Source organism: Hypanus sabinus, chromosome 24 (genome assembly GCF_030144855.1).
Source record: "Hypanus sabinus isolate sHypSab1 chromosome 24, sHypSab1.hap1, whole genome shotgun sequence".
Classification (NCBI taxonomy): domain Eukaryota; kingdom Metazoa; phylum Chordata; class Chondrichthyes; order Myliobatiformes; family Dasyatidae; genus Hypanus; species Hypanus sabinus.
The window spans coordinates 34228121-34243832 of NC_082729.1; the positions used below are offsets into that span (position 1 = coordinate 34228121).

Sequence of the window (15712 nt, forward strand, 5' to 3'; positions counted from 1 at the left end):
GTAGCATTGTGCACAGTTCTGGTCACCCTTTTATGGGGAAAACATTATCAAACTATAGAGGGTGCAAAAAAAAATTTCAAGGATAGTATCTGGACTAGATGATCTGAGTTATTGGGAGAGGTTGGCCACACACCAGCTTTATTCCTTGGAGCACAGGAGAGAAATTTACTATGGGTCTGGATAAGGCTGATACTTATAGTCTTTTGCCCAGGGTTGTGGAGTCCAAAACTAATTCAAACAGATACAAGATGAGAGGGGAAAAATTTAAAAGTGACCCAGAGGTAAGTTCTTTACATAGAGGGCAGTGAATACCTGGAATGAGCTGCCAGAGGAAGTGGTCAAGGAAGGAACAATTGCATCATTTAAGAGGCATTTGGATAGGTCCGTGGAAGGGAACGACTTGGAAGGTTATGGACCAATCATGGGCGACTGGGATGAGCAGGGAGAATGCTGTCGTCAGTACGGACCAGTTGGGTTAAAAGGCCTGTAGTATTCAATGACTTGATGACTCTAAATGAGGCCCATTTAATGAAAATAAGTTCAAAGTAAATTTAATATCGAAGTACACATGCAATATTCATTTTCTTGGGGGCATACTCAATAAATCTATAGAATAATAACATTAACAAAATCAACAAAAGACTGTACCAACGGGTACTTAACTAGAAATACAATAAAATACAACAAAATACAGTAAAATATGCAACTATAAATAGAAAGAAATAACAATAAAATAAATAAGCAATAAATAGACATGAGATGAAAACATGAGATGAAGATTTCTTGAAAGTGAGTCAATAGGTTGTTGGAACATTTCAATGAAGAGGCAAGTGAAGTTGAATAATGAACGGTCCTGACGAAGGGTCTTGGCCCGAAACGTCGACAGTGCTTCTCCCTATAGATGCTGCCTGGCCTGCTGTGTTCCACCAGCACTTTTGTGTGTGTTGCTTGAATAATGATATCCCCTTTGGTTCAAGAGCCTGATGGCTGAGCGGTAATATTTGTTCCTGAACTTGGTGGTGTGAAATCTGAGGCTGCTGTACCTTCCTGATGGCAAGAGCAAGAAGAGAAAATGTCCTGGATGGTGGGGGTTACTGATGATGGATGCTGCTTTCCTTTGAAAGCATTTCATGTAGATGTGTTCAGTGGTGGAGAGCAAATGAAGTCCAGAGCATTGCATTTATTTCTGTTCAGGAAAAACGTGGAGGCTTTGGAGTGGGTCCAGCAGAGGTTCACCAGGATGCTGCCAGGACTAGAGAGTATGATCAGTAAGGAGAGGTCAGCCAAACCTGGGTTTTTTTCCTCTGGAGCAACGCAGGCTGGTAGATTACGTGATGCAGGTTTATAAGATTATGAGAGGCATACTGTAGATGGAGTAGACAGCAGGTACCTTTTGCCCCAAGGCCAAAATGTCTAAAACTAGTGGCCATGCATTTAAAGATGTGTCGGGCAAGTGCTTTACTCAGACTGTGATGGGTGTCTGGAATGAGCTTCCGGTGGAGTTGATGGAGGCACGTATGATAGAGGTATTTAGAATAAAGAACAGCACAGACGGATACAGGCTTTTTGACCCACAATGCCGTGATGACCTTTTAACCTACTCCAAGATCAATCTAATCCTTCCCTCCAACGTAGCCCTCCAGTTTTCTTTCATCGGTGCCCATCTAAGGTTCTCTTAAAGGTCCAAATATATATGACTCTACAGCTGACACTACAGCATATTCCATTCAGTTACAACTCCTCTTTTTAAAAAGTACTTCTGATATCTCCCATATACTTCCTTCTTATCACCATAAATGTATGCCCTCATATTATCTATTACCGCCCGGCGAGATAGTCAATAACCACTCCACACCTGTCTTACAACCACTTACAACTCACTGTTCATCCCCTTCACTCCAAAGAGAAAAACCAAGTTTAAAAGGCCCTAGACAGGCCAATGAAGTCAGGTTACGTCAACCCAAGTCAGGTTTATTGTAATTTAACTATATGCATACATATTGTCAAATGAGACAAAGTTTCTCCAGACCAGGGTGTAAAACACAGTAGTGCATACACGTAAAACACAATAACTTAGGAGGGGAAGGATAAAATCTACAGATGAATTATACATATATTATCAAAATAAGGTGCATGAATTAAGTTTTGTAATTTAACCAGTGACACTTCAAATGCAATGCAGCAGGGGGTTCAGAAGTCTAATGGCCTGGGGGAAGAAACTGTTTCCCATCCGGACTGTTCCTGTTTTCAGTTATCGGAGTCTCTTGCCTAATGGTAGAAAGTCAAAGAGGATGCTGGGTGGATTGGTAGGATCATTGATAATACTAAGAAACCTGTATACACAGCCCTCCTGATAAATGTCGCCGATGGATATTAGGGAGACCCCTATGATCTTCTCGGCCGTTCTCACAGTCCTTTGTAGGGACTTTCGATCTGATGCTCTGCTCCCATACCAGATGGAGATGCAGCTTGTCAGAATGCTGTCAATGGTGCTCCTGCAAAATACAGTTAAGATGGGGCAGGGGGAGGGAGCCTTGCTGGTCTCAATCTACTTCGGAAGTAGAGGCGCTGCTGTGCCTTCTTGCACAGGAATGGAGCAATATGGACATTGTGCAAGGGGAATGGATTAGATTAGTCGGGCATTTAATTACTGGATGAAATAGTTTGGCACAAAGTCATGGGCATAAATCCCAGTGCAGTACTGCTCTGCAGTCAGTGGCCACCTTATGAGGTAGGTCTGTCCACTTGCTCGTTAATGCAAATATGTAATCAGCCAAACACGTGCTACTGATACAACGTATAAAAACATTCAGACATGGTCAAGAGGTTCAGTTGTTGTTCAGACTGAACATCAGAATGGGGAAGAAAGGTGATCCAAGTGACTTTGACCATGGAATGATTATCAGTGCCAGAAGGCGTGGGTTGAGTATCTCAGAAACTGCTGATCTCTTGGTATTTTCACTTGCAACAGTCTCCAGGGTTTACAGAGGATGGTGCTGAAAGACAAATAAAAAAAGAAGAAAATATCAAGAGTGGCAGTCCCATGGGCAAAAATGCCTCGTTAATGGAAGAGGTCGGGAGGAAATTGTCAAACTGGTTCAAGTTGACAGGAAGGTGACAGTACCTCATGTGTTACAGCAGTGGTGTGCAGAAGAGCATCTCTGAATGCATGACACTGAACTTTAATGTGAATGAGCTATAGCAGCAGAAGACCACGAACGTACACTCAGCAGCCACATTATTAGGTACACGGGGTAGCTGATAAAGTGGCCACTGAGTGTATGTTCAATGTTCTAAAGTCAATCCTACTAGGAAAAAGCTCCAGACTTGGCTCTGACTATCACTCCCTCACTTCCATCTCCTCCCTCAGATCTCAGATCCTCACAGAAGATCCCGATCATCCCTTTGGCTGCTGTGGGAGGTGTCGTGTTATTCATCATCTTGATCGCCGTTGGTGTCATTGTCAAGCAGCGTCGGAGACCTTACAAGTGAGTGGAGCCACAGAGCCACACAGTGTGGAAGCAGACCCTTTGGCCCAACCGGTGCCTCATAAAGCCTCTAAAAACCAGTTCCTGTCCTTCACGTCTGGCTTAGCTACTAAGCCTGGCAAAACTGATTCTGCTGGCAGGATAAGGGGCAAAGGCAGGTTAAACCCAGTCACTTGGTGTAGGTGGGACTTGTCAGCCATGCTTGGCAGCTCATCTATGAGAAGGAAAGCTCTGATCTCAAACGTCCACTTCCTTGTGACTGTACCCACTCATAGGGAGGTCTATGAGCCCGGGAAGTCGCTCATAGGGAAGTCTATGAGCCCGGGAATTCACTCATAGGGAAGTCTATGAGCCCGGGAAGTCGCTCATAGGGAAGTCTATGAGCCCGGGAATTCACTCATAGGGAAGTCTATGAGCCCGGGAAGTCACTCATAGGGAAGTCTATGAGCCCGGGAATTCACTCATAGGGAAGTCTATGAGCCCGGGAATTCACTCATAGGGAAGTCTATGAGCCCGGGAATTCACTCATAGGGAAGTCTATGAGCCCGGGAAGTCGCTCATAGGGAAGTCTATGAGCCCGGGAATTCACTCATAGGGAAGTCTATGAGCCCGGGAAGTCACTCATAGGGAAGTCTATGAGCCCGGGAAGTCACTCATAGGGAAGTCTATGAGCCCGGGAAGTCACTCATAGGGAAGTCTATGAGCCCGGGAAGTCACTCATAGGGAAGTCTATGAGCCCGGGAAGTCGCTCATAGGGAAGTCTATGAAGTATTAAGCCCGGAGAAAAAGTACCCGAGCTAGAGCCCCCAGGGCGGTCAACGCTGACTGGAAATTGCTGTGAGTTTGCTGGTGTCTGATGGTATCGGTCTCTGCTGTTCCTTTGGATTCATCAGCTGTGTGGAGAGAGGGAGCTTGCTGCATGAGCAACAGCTTGTTCTCCATGTTGTACTCCCCTAGCTTGTATATCACATAGACAGACAGGATGCAAGATTCATGGTCGATTCTGACCAACGGAGGATATTAATTATGCATGAGTGAGTGCTCTCATTTTAATTTAAAGAATCAGGAACGGCGATTGTATCACCTCTGTGACTTAAAACTGCAAGATGCACCCTTACCGCATTTTGACTCTCAACAACTTGCAACTATACAATCCTGTGAGAATAATTCGTTGTTAAAACTTGTTTCAGAGCTTCCCTGGAAGCAAAGGGTGGGCTTGAAATGGCGTTGGGGAAGGAGAACGAGAAGGACAAGAAATGTGGACCGAAGTCTGTCCAGCAGACTGCCAAGCACCAGGTAACCGCTGCCTCCCCAAGAGATCCCGGTGTGCCAAGTATTCTCCGGTCACACCGCCAAACAAATGGAGATGTTTATCTGTTGGGTATAAACTCTCTCCCTCTGTGCAGCTCCAGCTGGGGGCATATGATCCAGCAAAGTCAAACTTTTAAAATTCAGTAAAGGGCGACCTAGAAATTGATGGACACAGGGAACAGTCTGGTGCAGGCCTTTCAGTCCAGAGTGTCTGTACTGACCTCGATTGCAGATTAAGCTCTTCCCATATGTCTGCGTTAATGTGTTAATGCATCCATGGTTTCAAGTTCAAGCTTAAGGTCACATTTCTTCTCATTGAACTCTACACATGTATACAGCTAAAGGAAACAATGTTCCTCCGGGACCAAAGGGTAAAACACATTATATGCAGTATGTTACATACTGCACATAATATAATATTAACAAATAGTAAAATATAGTCTGTAGATGCACAGCGTGATCTATGGTGCAAAAACATGTAGGTACTGGTTCTTTCCTAAATAGTGTGTACTGGGTATAGGCATATAAGGTGTTGTTCCCCCATTCATGCCATCAAGTTGGAGCCTACCTCTGTCCGCCAGAGAAAGCAGGATCTTCCAGTGGCCACACATTTTAATACCATGTCCCATTACCATTCTGATATGCCTATCCATGGCCTCCTCTACTTTCAAGATGAAGCCACACTCAGGTTAGAGGAACAACACCTCCAACCTGACGGCATGAACATTAATTTCTCTAACTTCCTTTAATGCCCCCTCCCCTTCTTACCCCATCCTTTATTTATTATTTCCCCCCTTTTTCCACTCTCTCTTTTTCTCTCTCTATCCTTCTCACAATCACTCCTTGCCTGCTCTCCATTTCCCTCTGGTGCTTCCCTCCCCCTTTCTTTCTCCCTAGGCCTCCTGTCCCATGATCCTTTCCCTTCTCCAGCTCTGTATCCCATTTGCCAATCATCTTTCCAGCTCTTAGCTTCACCCCTCCCCCTCCAGTCTTCTCCTATAATTTCGGATCTCCCCCTTCCCCTCCCACTTTCAAATCTTTTGCTATTTCTTCTTTCAGTTAGTCCTGAAATGTTTTCGGGTCTCGGCCCGAAACGTCGACTGTGCTTCTTTCTATAGATGCTGCCTGGCCTGCTGAGTTCCACCAGCATTTTGTGTGCATTCTGGTGAAGCTCCTCTGCATGCTGTCCAAAGCAAGCCTTCACATCCTTCCTACAATGGGTGACCAGAACTGCATATCAAGTGAGCATTTCCCAAACCTTTATACAGCACAACGTGCCCATCTGACTCCTGCACTCGATATGCATCCATAGAAGTCTTTTTTAAATTAAGTCTCTACAATACAACTACAAAAAAAATCAAAAAAATGGAGATTAACACAGTGCAAAACAAACGTGGCTGATATATAATTCATAACAATATGGAAAATGCACCCAAAATAAAATCATATAAAGTTAGTATCCGCCCCACCCTCCCACTACAAAACTCCAGGCCAACCATTTCAATATGCAAAAGAAAAATTAATCGGAGCGTTTGACTCCACAGAGCCGTAAAATATATATATAGACTGCCCACTGTCAAAACTATAATGTAATTCCCATAAAAAATCCGTGAAATTTATAAACAAAAGCTGAAAGTAAGGGATTATAGTACAAAAAAGAATAATCCTAATCTAAAGAGGAGTTATGAAAATATTCAAGAAAAGGTCCCCACACCTTACAAAACTTTATCTCCGAATTGAGAAGCGAATAGTGAATCTTTTCAAGATCTAAACAGGACGTAATATCACTAAGCTACTGAGCATGAGTGGGTGGGGCAAGATCTCTCCATCTGAGAAGAACGAAGTGTCTAGCCGAAAGAGAGGCAAAAGGTAGTGTTCGACGTTTAGTCGGACTCAAATGCACGTCTGCTTCACCCAAGGTGCCAAAAAGAGCAATCAGAGGGTTAGGTTCTAAGTGGCAATTAAGAATATGGGATAAAGATAAAAAACTTCTCTCCAGAATTTCTCTAGACCAGGACAAGCCCAGTACATATGGATAAGAGAAGACCCACCCCCTTTACACTTGTCACAAACGTCCCGATGTCAGGATAAAACGACGATAATTTAGTTTTAGACATATGAGCCCTATGTACAACCTTAAACTGCAAAAGGCAGTGGCGAGCACATAAAGAGGTTGAGTTAACTGACTTAAGAATTGATTCCCAGACCGCATCAGATAAAAGAATATTTAAATCATGCTGCCAAGCAGTTCTAATTTTGTCAAAGGGGGCATGCCTCAAAGTCACTAACTTATCACGAACAGAAGATTTAAAGCCTTTACCCAATGGATAAATCCAAAGAAACAGGTCCACAACATTTTTCTCGAGCATCTCAGGGAAGTTTGATATTACAGGGTTAATGAAATATCTAATTTGCAGATATCTAAAGAACTGAGTAGTCGGTAGGTTAGACTTTACAGACAGTTGTTGAAAAGTTGCAAAACGATTATCTATGAAAAGATCTTCAAAGCGCCTAATGTCCTTTCTATACCAATCATGAAATGTTGAGTCTTCCATAGAAGGTAGGAAAAGATGATTGTGTAAAATAGGACTGAAGAGAGAGTTTGTTAAAGTTCTAGATGACGTTCCGAATCCATGCAACCTTTTAAGGAAGCACAGGTTCTGTCCTTGTGATGGCACGCGTGGCATTACTCAAATAATCGTGCCTCTCACCATTCTTTTTTTCCATTCCAGGAGTGGGTGTTTGAAGACCCGGATACCAGGTCAAGCCAGCACCAGACTAAATACACTGACATTTACGAGAACACTGCTATGGATGGTAGTGAATTGTATGCAAATCTATAATGACTAAAAATTGCGTTTAGAATCTGAAAAAAGAGGAGAAGAATGACTCAAAGCATTAGTCGATCAACTTATCATTTCATATCCATCCATCAGCTCTCCGACGTGCTAGAAAAAGCAATCAAAGTAGTCCAATCTCTGCTTTTCGCTTGTACTCTCTAATGTAGGCACCATCCTGTTAAAACTCTTCTGCACCTTCTCCCCACCTGTAAGGGGGCGGCCACACTCCATATCCCCTGAAATGGGGCGACCAGAACAGCACACAGAACTCTAAGTATGGTTTGGCCGAAGTTTTATACAGTTGCAACAAGACTCGCTAACGTTTATATTCAATGCTCCGAATGACAAAGGCAAGCACGCTGTCCGGTTTCTTTATCACGCAAGCCACTTGCGTTGCAGCTTTCAGAGAGCTTCTGATTTTCTGATGGGAATGTTGTTTGTGATTTTTGTAATGCCATTTTTGTACTTCCTGTAATGCACTCAGTGGCCACGTTATTAGCTACACATGTACACCTGCTCGTTAATGCTAATATCTAACCAGTCAATGATGTGGTAGCAACTCAATGCATAAAAGCATGCAGCCAAGGTCAAGAGGTTCACTTGTTCAGACCAAACTTCAGAATTGGAAACAAGATGTGATCTACTATGCCTAGACTGTGCTATGATTGTTGGTGTCAGGCGGGATGGTTTGATTATCTCAGAGTCTGCTGATCTTCAGGGATTTTCACACATAATGGTGCTTGAAATTTACACAGAATGGCGTGGAAAGAAAACATCCAGTCCGTGGAAGTTCTGTGGGCGAAAAAGCCTCGTTAATGAGGGAGATCAGAGAAGAATGGCCAGACCGGCTCAAGGTAGCAGGAAGGCGACATCAACTCAAGCGAACGCACGTTACAGAATGGTGTGTGGAAGACCATCTCTTAACGCACAATACTTCGAAACTTGGATTGCACGGGCTATATCAACAGAAGACAACGAACACGCGGAATTACATTCCATAGCACTTTATAAGATGCTATTGAGCGTACATGGACTAAAGTATGCATAAGAAGCAGGTTCCATTTCTTGTTAATTTTCAATATGATCAGTGTCGACTCTGGTTGGTAGATTTCAAACGGAGTGGTCTGAGGAGCAAGGAAGGAGCTGCTGAGATGTAACGACCCGTTCGTTGTGGGACAAGCGGACACAGATAGGGTTCGAAATGCCCACGTCGCCAAATAAGGAAAGAGATTAAAGGTGATTTTTCCTTAGTATATATGCTAAAATAAAATAAGACAAAATGGTGTAAGCTTGGAGTAGGTTTGTTTTGAGTAGGTGCAAGAGAACTACCGTAGAGCAGCACGGTATTGCAGTGGTTATCACACGCTTTACACAGCTTCAATTCCCGCCGCTGCCTGTACGTTTTCCCCGTGATCACCTGGGTTTCCTCCGAGTGCTCCAGTTTCCTCCCACAGTCCAAAGATGAACCCGTTGGTAGGTTGATTGGTCAGTATACACTGTCCCATGATTAGGCTCGGATTAAATCGGGGGATCACTGTGCTCGAAGGGCCGGAGTAAGTAAGTAAATAACTTAAAACATTAAAAAAAACACTCCACAAGGATGTTTTGAGAACCTCCAAGCCTACAGAAGTAATAGCAGAGAGTGGTGAAAAACAGGTTTGTCTGAGGAAGATGAGATCATTGTGCAGGCGCAGGTACCAAATACGGGAAAGTGCTGGGGTGATAATTATATTAGGCTTTGAAGGAATCTTAAAGGGTCCAAAAAAGGGGCACTTCCTTCGTGCAGGGAGAGAGCATTGTATTAGACTAGATTAGGACAGGGACAAGTACGCCGAGGGGGATAGAGTATGTTGAGTCAGAGTTAGAGAGGGAGAGAAGGCTGTGTGAGGCTTGTCGGCATTCAGCTCGTTCAGTGGATAATGAATAGTATTTTGATCTCTGTACTGCTACTACTATAGACATTTGGTTTCCTTTTTGTATTGAATTATACTAGTTCTAATAAACCGTTTCCGTGTTCTTTATCGCATGTGCAGTGTCTCCCTTTTGTTTGCAGGTGCCTCCAGCTGAATCAGAAAAGAGCACGGGATGATTTCTAAAAATAATTTTCATTGCTGATCCCCATCTCAGAGTGGCTGCGTTGCAACACAGGCAAGCGAGCACAGGGCATCTACATTATAATGCAATACAGGCCAGGGTTGCTGGTTTGCAACCCTCTGCTGAATAGAACACAGAACAGTACAACAGAGGAGAGGGCCCGTCTGTGGCAGCGATGATGCCAAATTAAACTAATCTCGTATTCCTGCATGTGGACATATGTTGGTCCATATATGTGTTGATGATGGCAGGGGTATCAGTCTTAATGCCTCTTACAGACGCTATTGAATCTGCCTCCAGCATCACTCCTGGCAGCGCATTCAAGGCAACCACCATTCACTATATAAATAAAAACACCATTACCTGCAAATCTCTGAACTTTCCCCCCGTTCATCTTTAACGCATGCTCTCTAGTATTTGACATTTCTGGTTCGGTAGTTACGTGCCGTGTCCTATGGCATGCACGATCATGGTCTTTCCATGACCATGGTTTTTCTTGGCAAGATCTTTTCTACTGAAGTGGTTTGCCATTGCCTTCTTCTGGGCGCTCTCGTTCCAAGACGGATGACCCCTGCCATCATCAACACTCTTCAGGGCTTGTCGCGTTGGACCAATTGTTCAACAGCAGGGACTCCCGCGTCGAAACTATTGGTCGGGGAAGAGCAGAGGCCGGAACCGCTTTTGGCATCCAAAGGGGGACATGACAATAGAGGATGACTAGAGGTTATTGTGGTAATCTTTGACCAGAACAATTGGGAGCTGTAGGACTGGGGTTGGAAGAGGCAAGACAGCGCAGGGTTGTCTCCAACTCCTGATTCTCTCTCAGATCGGGAGTGGAAACCAGTTAAAAAGTTCGAAGTGGCTCCCACAAGAGAACAGACTTTGCGAATACGAGACTACAGTCCTTGACCGGACGCTACGTCCTGCAGGAAGGCGTGCAGACTCAATACGAGTTGAAACATGAGAATGGCAGTCTCACGAGCCGATAGGAGCTCACGGAGTCCAGTGACGTGGGCAGCCTTGGAGAATCGTTCACAGCCACCAGACTGGTAGATTATGCATTAGATGGGGGCAGAACGGTGATTAAATCCACCAAGAGGCAGCACAAGAGGCAGTGAGGCACAGTCACCAGACAGAGCAGACCCGCAGGGCGCTGACGTTACTTCTTGTTTTGTACACACATGGGGCAGGCAGAGACGAAGCTGTGGACTAAGACCACTTATGTTCCGTAGTCGTTTTGCGTTTATTTACTGTTTTGGTTAGTAATTGCATTTTTACTGGAATCTGGTCAATGAAAGTGTCATTGAACACACGCGGTCACGAAGTCACAAACTAATTTCAGAAAGCGGCGGGATTCGAACCAAATTCACTGGTGCTGTAATACCGATACTGTAACCCGTACGTTATCACTAATGTATCAGAATCTTAGTCCACCAACAGCTTCTTATCACTTACCTATGCTTCAACGAACTTTGCAAAGAAGGTGCTTGGCACGCTGGCCGTAGTCGTTCGCCACATTGAACATACAAGTTGGTACGTTATGTTGAATTTGCAGAGGACGCTGGTGAGGCCACATTTGGAGGATTGTGTCCAGCTTTGACCACCCCGTTATCGGAAAGATATAACTAAGCTCCAAGGATACACAATATTGTTGCCAGTACTTGGGAGATAGCGTGTTGTGGAGAGACTGAGCGCGTTGGGTCTTTATTTATTGGAGAGTTAGAGACTGAGGGGTGATTTTATAGAGGTGCATAAAATTATGAAGTCATGAGGGGTGAAATCACATAATCTATTTCCCAGCGTTGGAGGATTAAACACGGCCGGGGATGTGTTTAAAGAAAGAGGACGTGCTGTATAGAAACCTGAAGAGCAACAATGTGTGGCAAAGAGCTGGCAGCATAACGTGAAGGACAAAACTGTAAAAAGTGAGACGCACCATTGGTGAGGTCGACCATGATTACTGCGTCCTAGTTGTCCACATTACCGTGCGAAAGTCTTGGGCAACAAAGAAATTTTTAATATAAATTTTATTTTAGATGTTTATTTTTGTCGTCTGCATTAGTGTGTGAATAGAAAATATTTCCCAACATTCATTTTCCAAAAGAAAAAAAATACAGGGTTTTTTATTCAGTTTGGTAAAGGAAGTAGCATATTAAGTCATAAACCAGATTTCAAATATAAATTGATCACTTTGTAGGTGTATAGCCCGGTGCATCATTACCAGCAAACAGATCAAGGACGTAATCAGTTGAATGAACTAAACAGACTGACTGAAATAGTTAACATGATTCACTCTGCGCAGAAGAAATTAAACCGGGCGAAGTATTACTAGACAAAAAGATGATGCTGCGGCATATGTGAAATTTTAACCTTCACGTCATAAATCTTTGTACTTCGGCAAGAATGAGCATGGCATGTTCTCGAAGATGTTTGGAACAACATACCAGCCAGTTGCCTTATGAAACTGTACGACAGTGTAGCTAAGGGAATTGGTGCAGGTTTACAGGCAAAGCGTGATCACACTAAATATTGATTTGATTTAATTTTTGCTACTGTTGACAGCTCTTAAAATATTTTTTGATAGTTAGTAAATTTCCATTTGCTTATTTTTGAAGCATCTTCAGTTTGCATAGTTTTACATGTGCCTAAGGCTTTTGCATAAAACTGTACGTGCTACGCAAACCATGGCAGTACGATATGGAGTCGTCGCTCTGCAGCAGGTTCCACCTCTCTACGCAGCTGATGATTCCAAAGGAACGGCTGAAACTGTACAGACAGGTACGAGCAGCGTCGCGGGAATTACCAGTCAGCGTTGATACTCAACGTGGGACGGCCTTCGGGACTCCAGCTCCGGATTATCCTCGTGCTTTCTTCCCGGAGTCTTTTCAATGAGTGTGATTAGCCGCAGGCTTGAGATCGGAGTTCTCCTTGTCCAGATGAGCTGCCAACCACGGCTGACGAGCCCCATCTGCTGGAAACAATTAGTTTTCAGGCGCTGGTAAGCCGCATTTGCCCTTTCTTCTTCTGTCAGTAGAAACTCCCTCCAGGGTTAGTAGTTAAGCCACACGTGAAGGCCAGTAGTTTCAATTGGCTGTCAGGAGCTATTTGGGATGCATGCTTGTGGGACATTTAATAGGTAGTAGAAGCTTATTCCTGCTATCTCTGCTGCACAAACCTACCCCCGTCCCCACCCCGAACACGGCAAAAACAACCTTAAAGAACCCTTCTTCTTCTTCTTCGGCTGTCCATCGATTTCGATGTTGATGATCATTCTCCTATATTCCAAGGTCTGTCCTGGCGAACCTCTGCCACACATCCGAGGCCTTCTAGTTTTGGCAATATGCTGATAAATCTTTTCCATAAGCTCTTCATCAAGTTTTACCCTGCCTCTTCTAAAAATTGGCAACCAAAACTGTATCCAAGAGAGTGCTCACCATCTGCTACATAATGTCCATCTCTTGTACTTTATTTTCACCTCTGATTAACAGTGCCACAGCTTTAAACAAACTATCCGCTTGAATTCCCAGGTCCCTCTGTTCTATTGCACCTCCTAGTGTCTCACCCTCGAAAGTACTCGTCTTACGGTCTCTTGACTCACCTCACAGTTAAATTCATTAGAATTCATTTCACATCCATTGGCCAGCTTCATTAACATATGTTTTTATTTAAAAAAACTGTTCTGTTCTTTAAGAGGTCCCTTCCAGTCTAATAAGCCCGCTCCGGCTTACTAATATGTGCGTGACAAATTAATATACAAACCCGTACAACGCTGGAGGAACTCAGCACGCCACTCAGCATCTATGGAAGAGAATCAAAAGCCGACGTTTCGGTCTGCACCCTTCATTAGGACTAATGAAGTCCCGATGAATGTTTTCGACCCAAAACTTTGGGTTCCTCCTGCAGTTTGTAAACACAAAGTATGTTGCAGATGCTGGGGTCAAATCAACACGTACTCCAAGAGGAATCCAGCAGGTCGGGCAGCATCTGTGGAAACGAGCAGCGTTATGGTCCGGTCCATGAAATCCGCAATTCGGTTCGCGGCCCAGTCCATTTTCATTATTCCAGGTGTTCCGGGCTGCCCAGTTTCTGTTGAGGCAGCTGATTCTGGTTTGTCTGGCCTCACAAATAGCTTCAGGATTCCGCCTCTGGCTGCGTTCCGGCTGGATGACGTTGGCGACTGCTGAAGGGGCTTGCTGGAAGGCAGAGGTGCATGTGTGAATGTGGTTTGGAACTTGTTGAGGGAAAGAGAGTGGGGAAGGAGCGGGAATTGCTGGGAGGGGGTCCTCTGGGTCTGGTAATGGCAGACAAGGCGAAAGGAGGGGCTGAGGCAAAGTGAGTGGAGAAGGAGCGTGTTCGGGATTTGGGATCGGAGGTAGGCAGCTGGGGAGAAATGGATTATTTTGAAGGGAGAAATAAAGGGAATAAGTGATAGTGAGAGGATGGATGAATGAAAACCGAGACAAAGGGAGTAAAAGAATAAGAAATAACAGTGGAGAGAGTTCTGAAAGTGAGGAAGATGAACAAGTTCAGAGATGAGGTTCAATAATTAGGTTCAGAATAAGTTCAGATAATTAGGTTTAATGAGAAGGCGCAAGGACACATGAAGAAAATTAACCCGTTTGTGCTAACAACAACTCTGGCAAATAAGATCGGGGAAATAGTATTTGCAAAAGTCCTTAATGATGGCAAGCTATTGGTAAGATGTGCGAATGAGGAACAACTTGAGAAAGCTCTCAAGCTAAAAGAGATATGAAAATGCAAGGTGGAATATACAGGGAGGGTGGGAGCATGAAATGGTGGTTGTAAAAGAGTGATCACGGGTGTACCATTGAGTATAAACATGGAGGAGTTGAAGAGGGATATCAAAGGGGGGAAAGTAATTAATGATCTGGGACTGAAAAGACAAAGGAGGGAATGAAAAAGGAAAGTGAAACTGTATTGATTACATTTGAAGAAGAAAGAGTGCCAAGGAAAGTGTTCCTGGGTTTCATGAGTTACCCAATAAGAATGTATGTGCCAAAGCCATTGAGGTGCTATAATCGTCAAAGGTTTGGACACATAGCTAAAAACTGTAAAAGGCAGATGAGATGTGCTAGATGTGGGGATCATGAATATGGAAAGTGTGGAACAGAAGTGCAACCAAAATGCTGTAATTGTGGAGGAGCTCATGTAGTGGGTGTGCGTTTATGAGATAAAATTCAAGAAATAAGAGTGAAAAGGAAGATCACTTACACAGAAGCTGTAAGAATGTCAAGAGAACAGAATAATGCTCCTAATGATCAGAGAGCAATAGGGATGCAAGAGATGCAGCGAAGAATAAATGACAGGATTTATGTGGATAAAAAAGCTCGACTAACATTCATTGCAGGAGTGATTAATAATACGGCAGAGGTAAAGTCAAAAAGTGACAAAATTCAGCTGGTGGTCAAAGCAGCAGTAAACCATTTAGGGTTAGTAGGACTGACATGGGAAGAAGTGAGGGAGAACCTCACTAATCAGTCAAGCCAGGAAGTTGGTTAGTACTCATTACGGTGATTCTTTTTCAATGGAATGCAAGGAGATTACTGGCCAATGGCCAGGAATTTAAGGACTTTATTAAGGAAATGGTTGTAAAACTGGATGTAGTGTGTATTCAGGAACCAGCTTTAGACTATCTGGTACATGGGTATACAATGAGAAGGAAATATAGAAATCTAGGGGGAAGACGAGGTTGTGCTATGTTATTCAAGCAAGGTATACCGTATAGAGTAATGGAAAAAGGAGACGATCAGGAATACATAGTGATGGAAATATGGGAGAGAGGGGAAGGAGTGGTTATAATTAACTACTACAATCCATGTAAAAGGTTGGATTTGGACAGCCTACTAAGGATACAAGGACAAAATAGAGATAAAGTAATGTGGTGTGCAGATTTCAATGCTCACAGCACAATATGGGGGGGGGGGGGATCCGATTACTGAATTAAATGGAACAGTAATT

The 15712-nt window shown here is 43.8% G+C and overlaps 1 protein-coding gene across 1 annotated transcript in view; it reads left to right on the forward strand.

Annotated features, from left to right (window-relative positions):
• LOC132380729 (sialic acid-binding Ig-like lectin 5) overlaps positions 1–9660 on the forward strand; it is a 40357-nt gene extending 30697 nt beyond the window's left edge. Inside the window, exons 8-10 of the mRNA XM_059949720.1 lie at positions 3371–3488; positions 4679–4784; positions 7532–9660. Of these exons, the coding sequence (XP_059805703.1) occupies positions 3371–3488; positions 4679–4784; positions 7532–7642 (335 nt within the window). The 3' untranslated portion in view covers positions 7643–9660. The remainder of the gene's footprint in view (positions 1–3370; positions 3489–4678; positions 4785–7531) is intronic.
• Positions 9661–15712: the final 6052 nt, after the last annotated feature.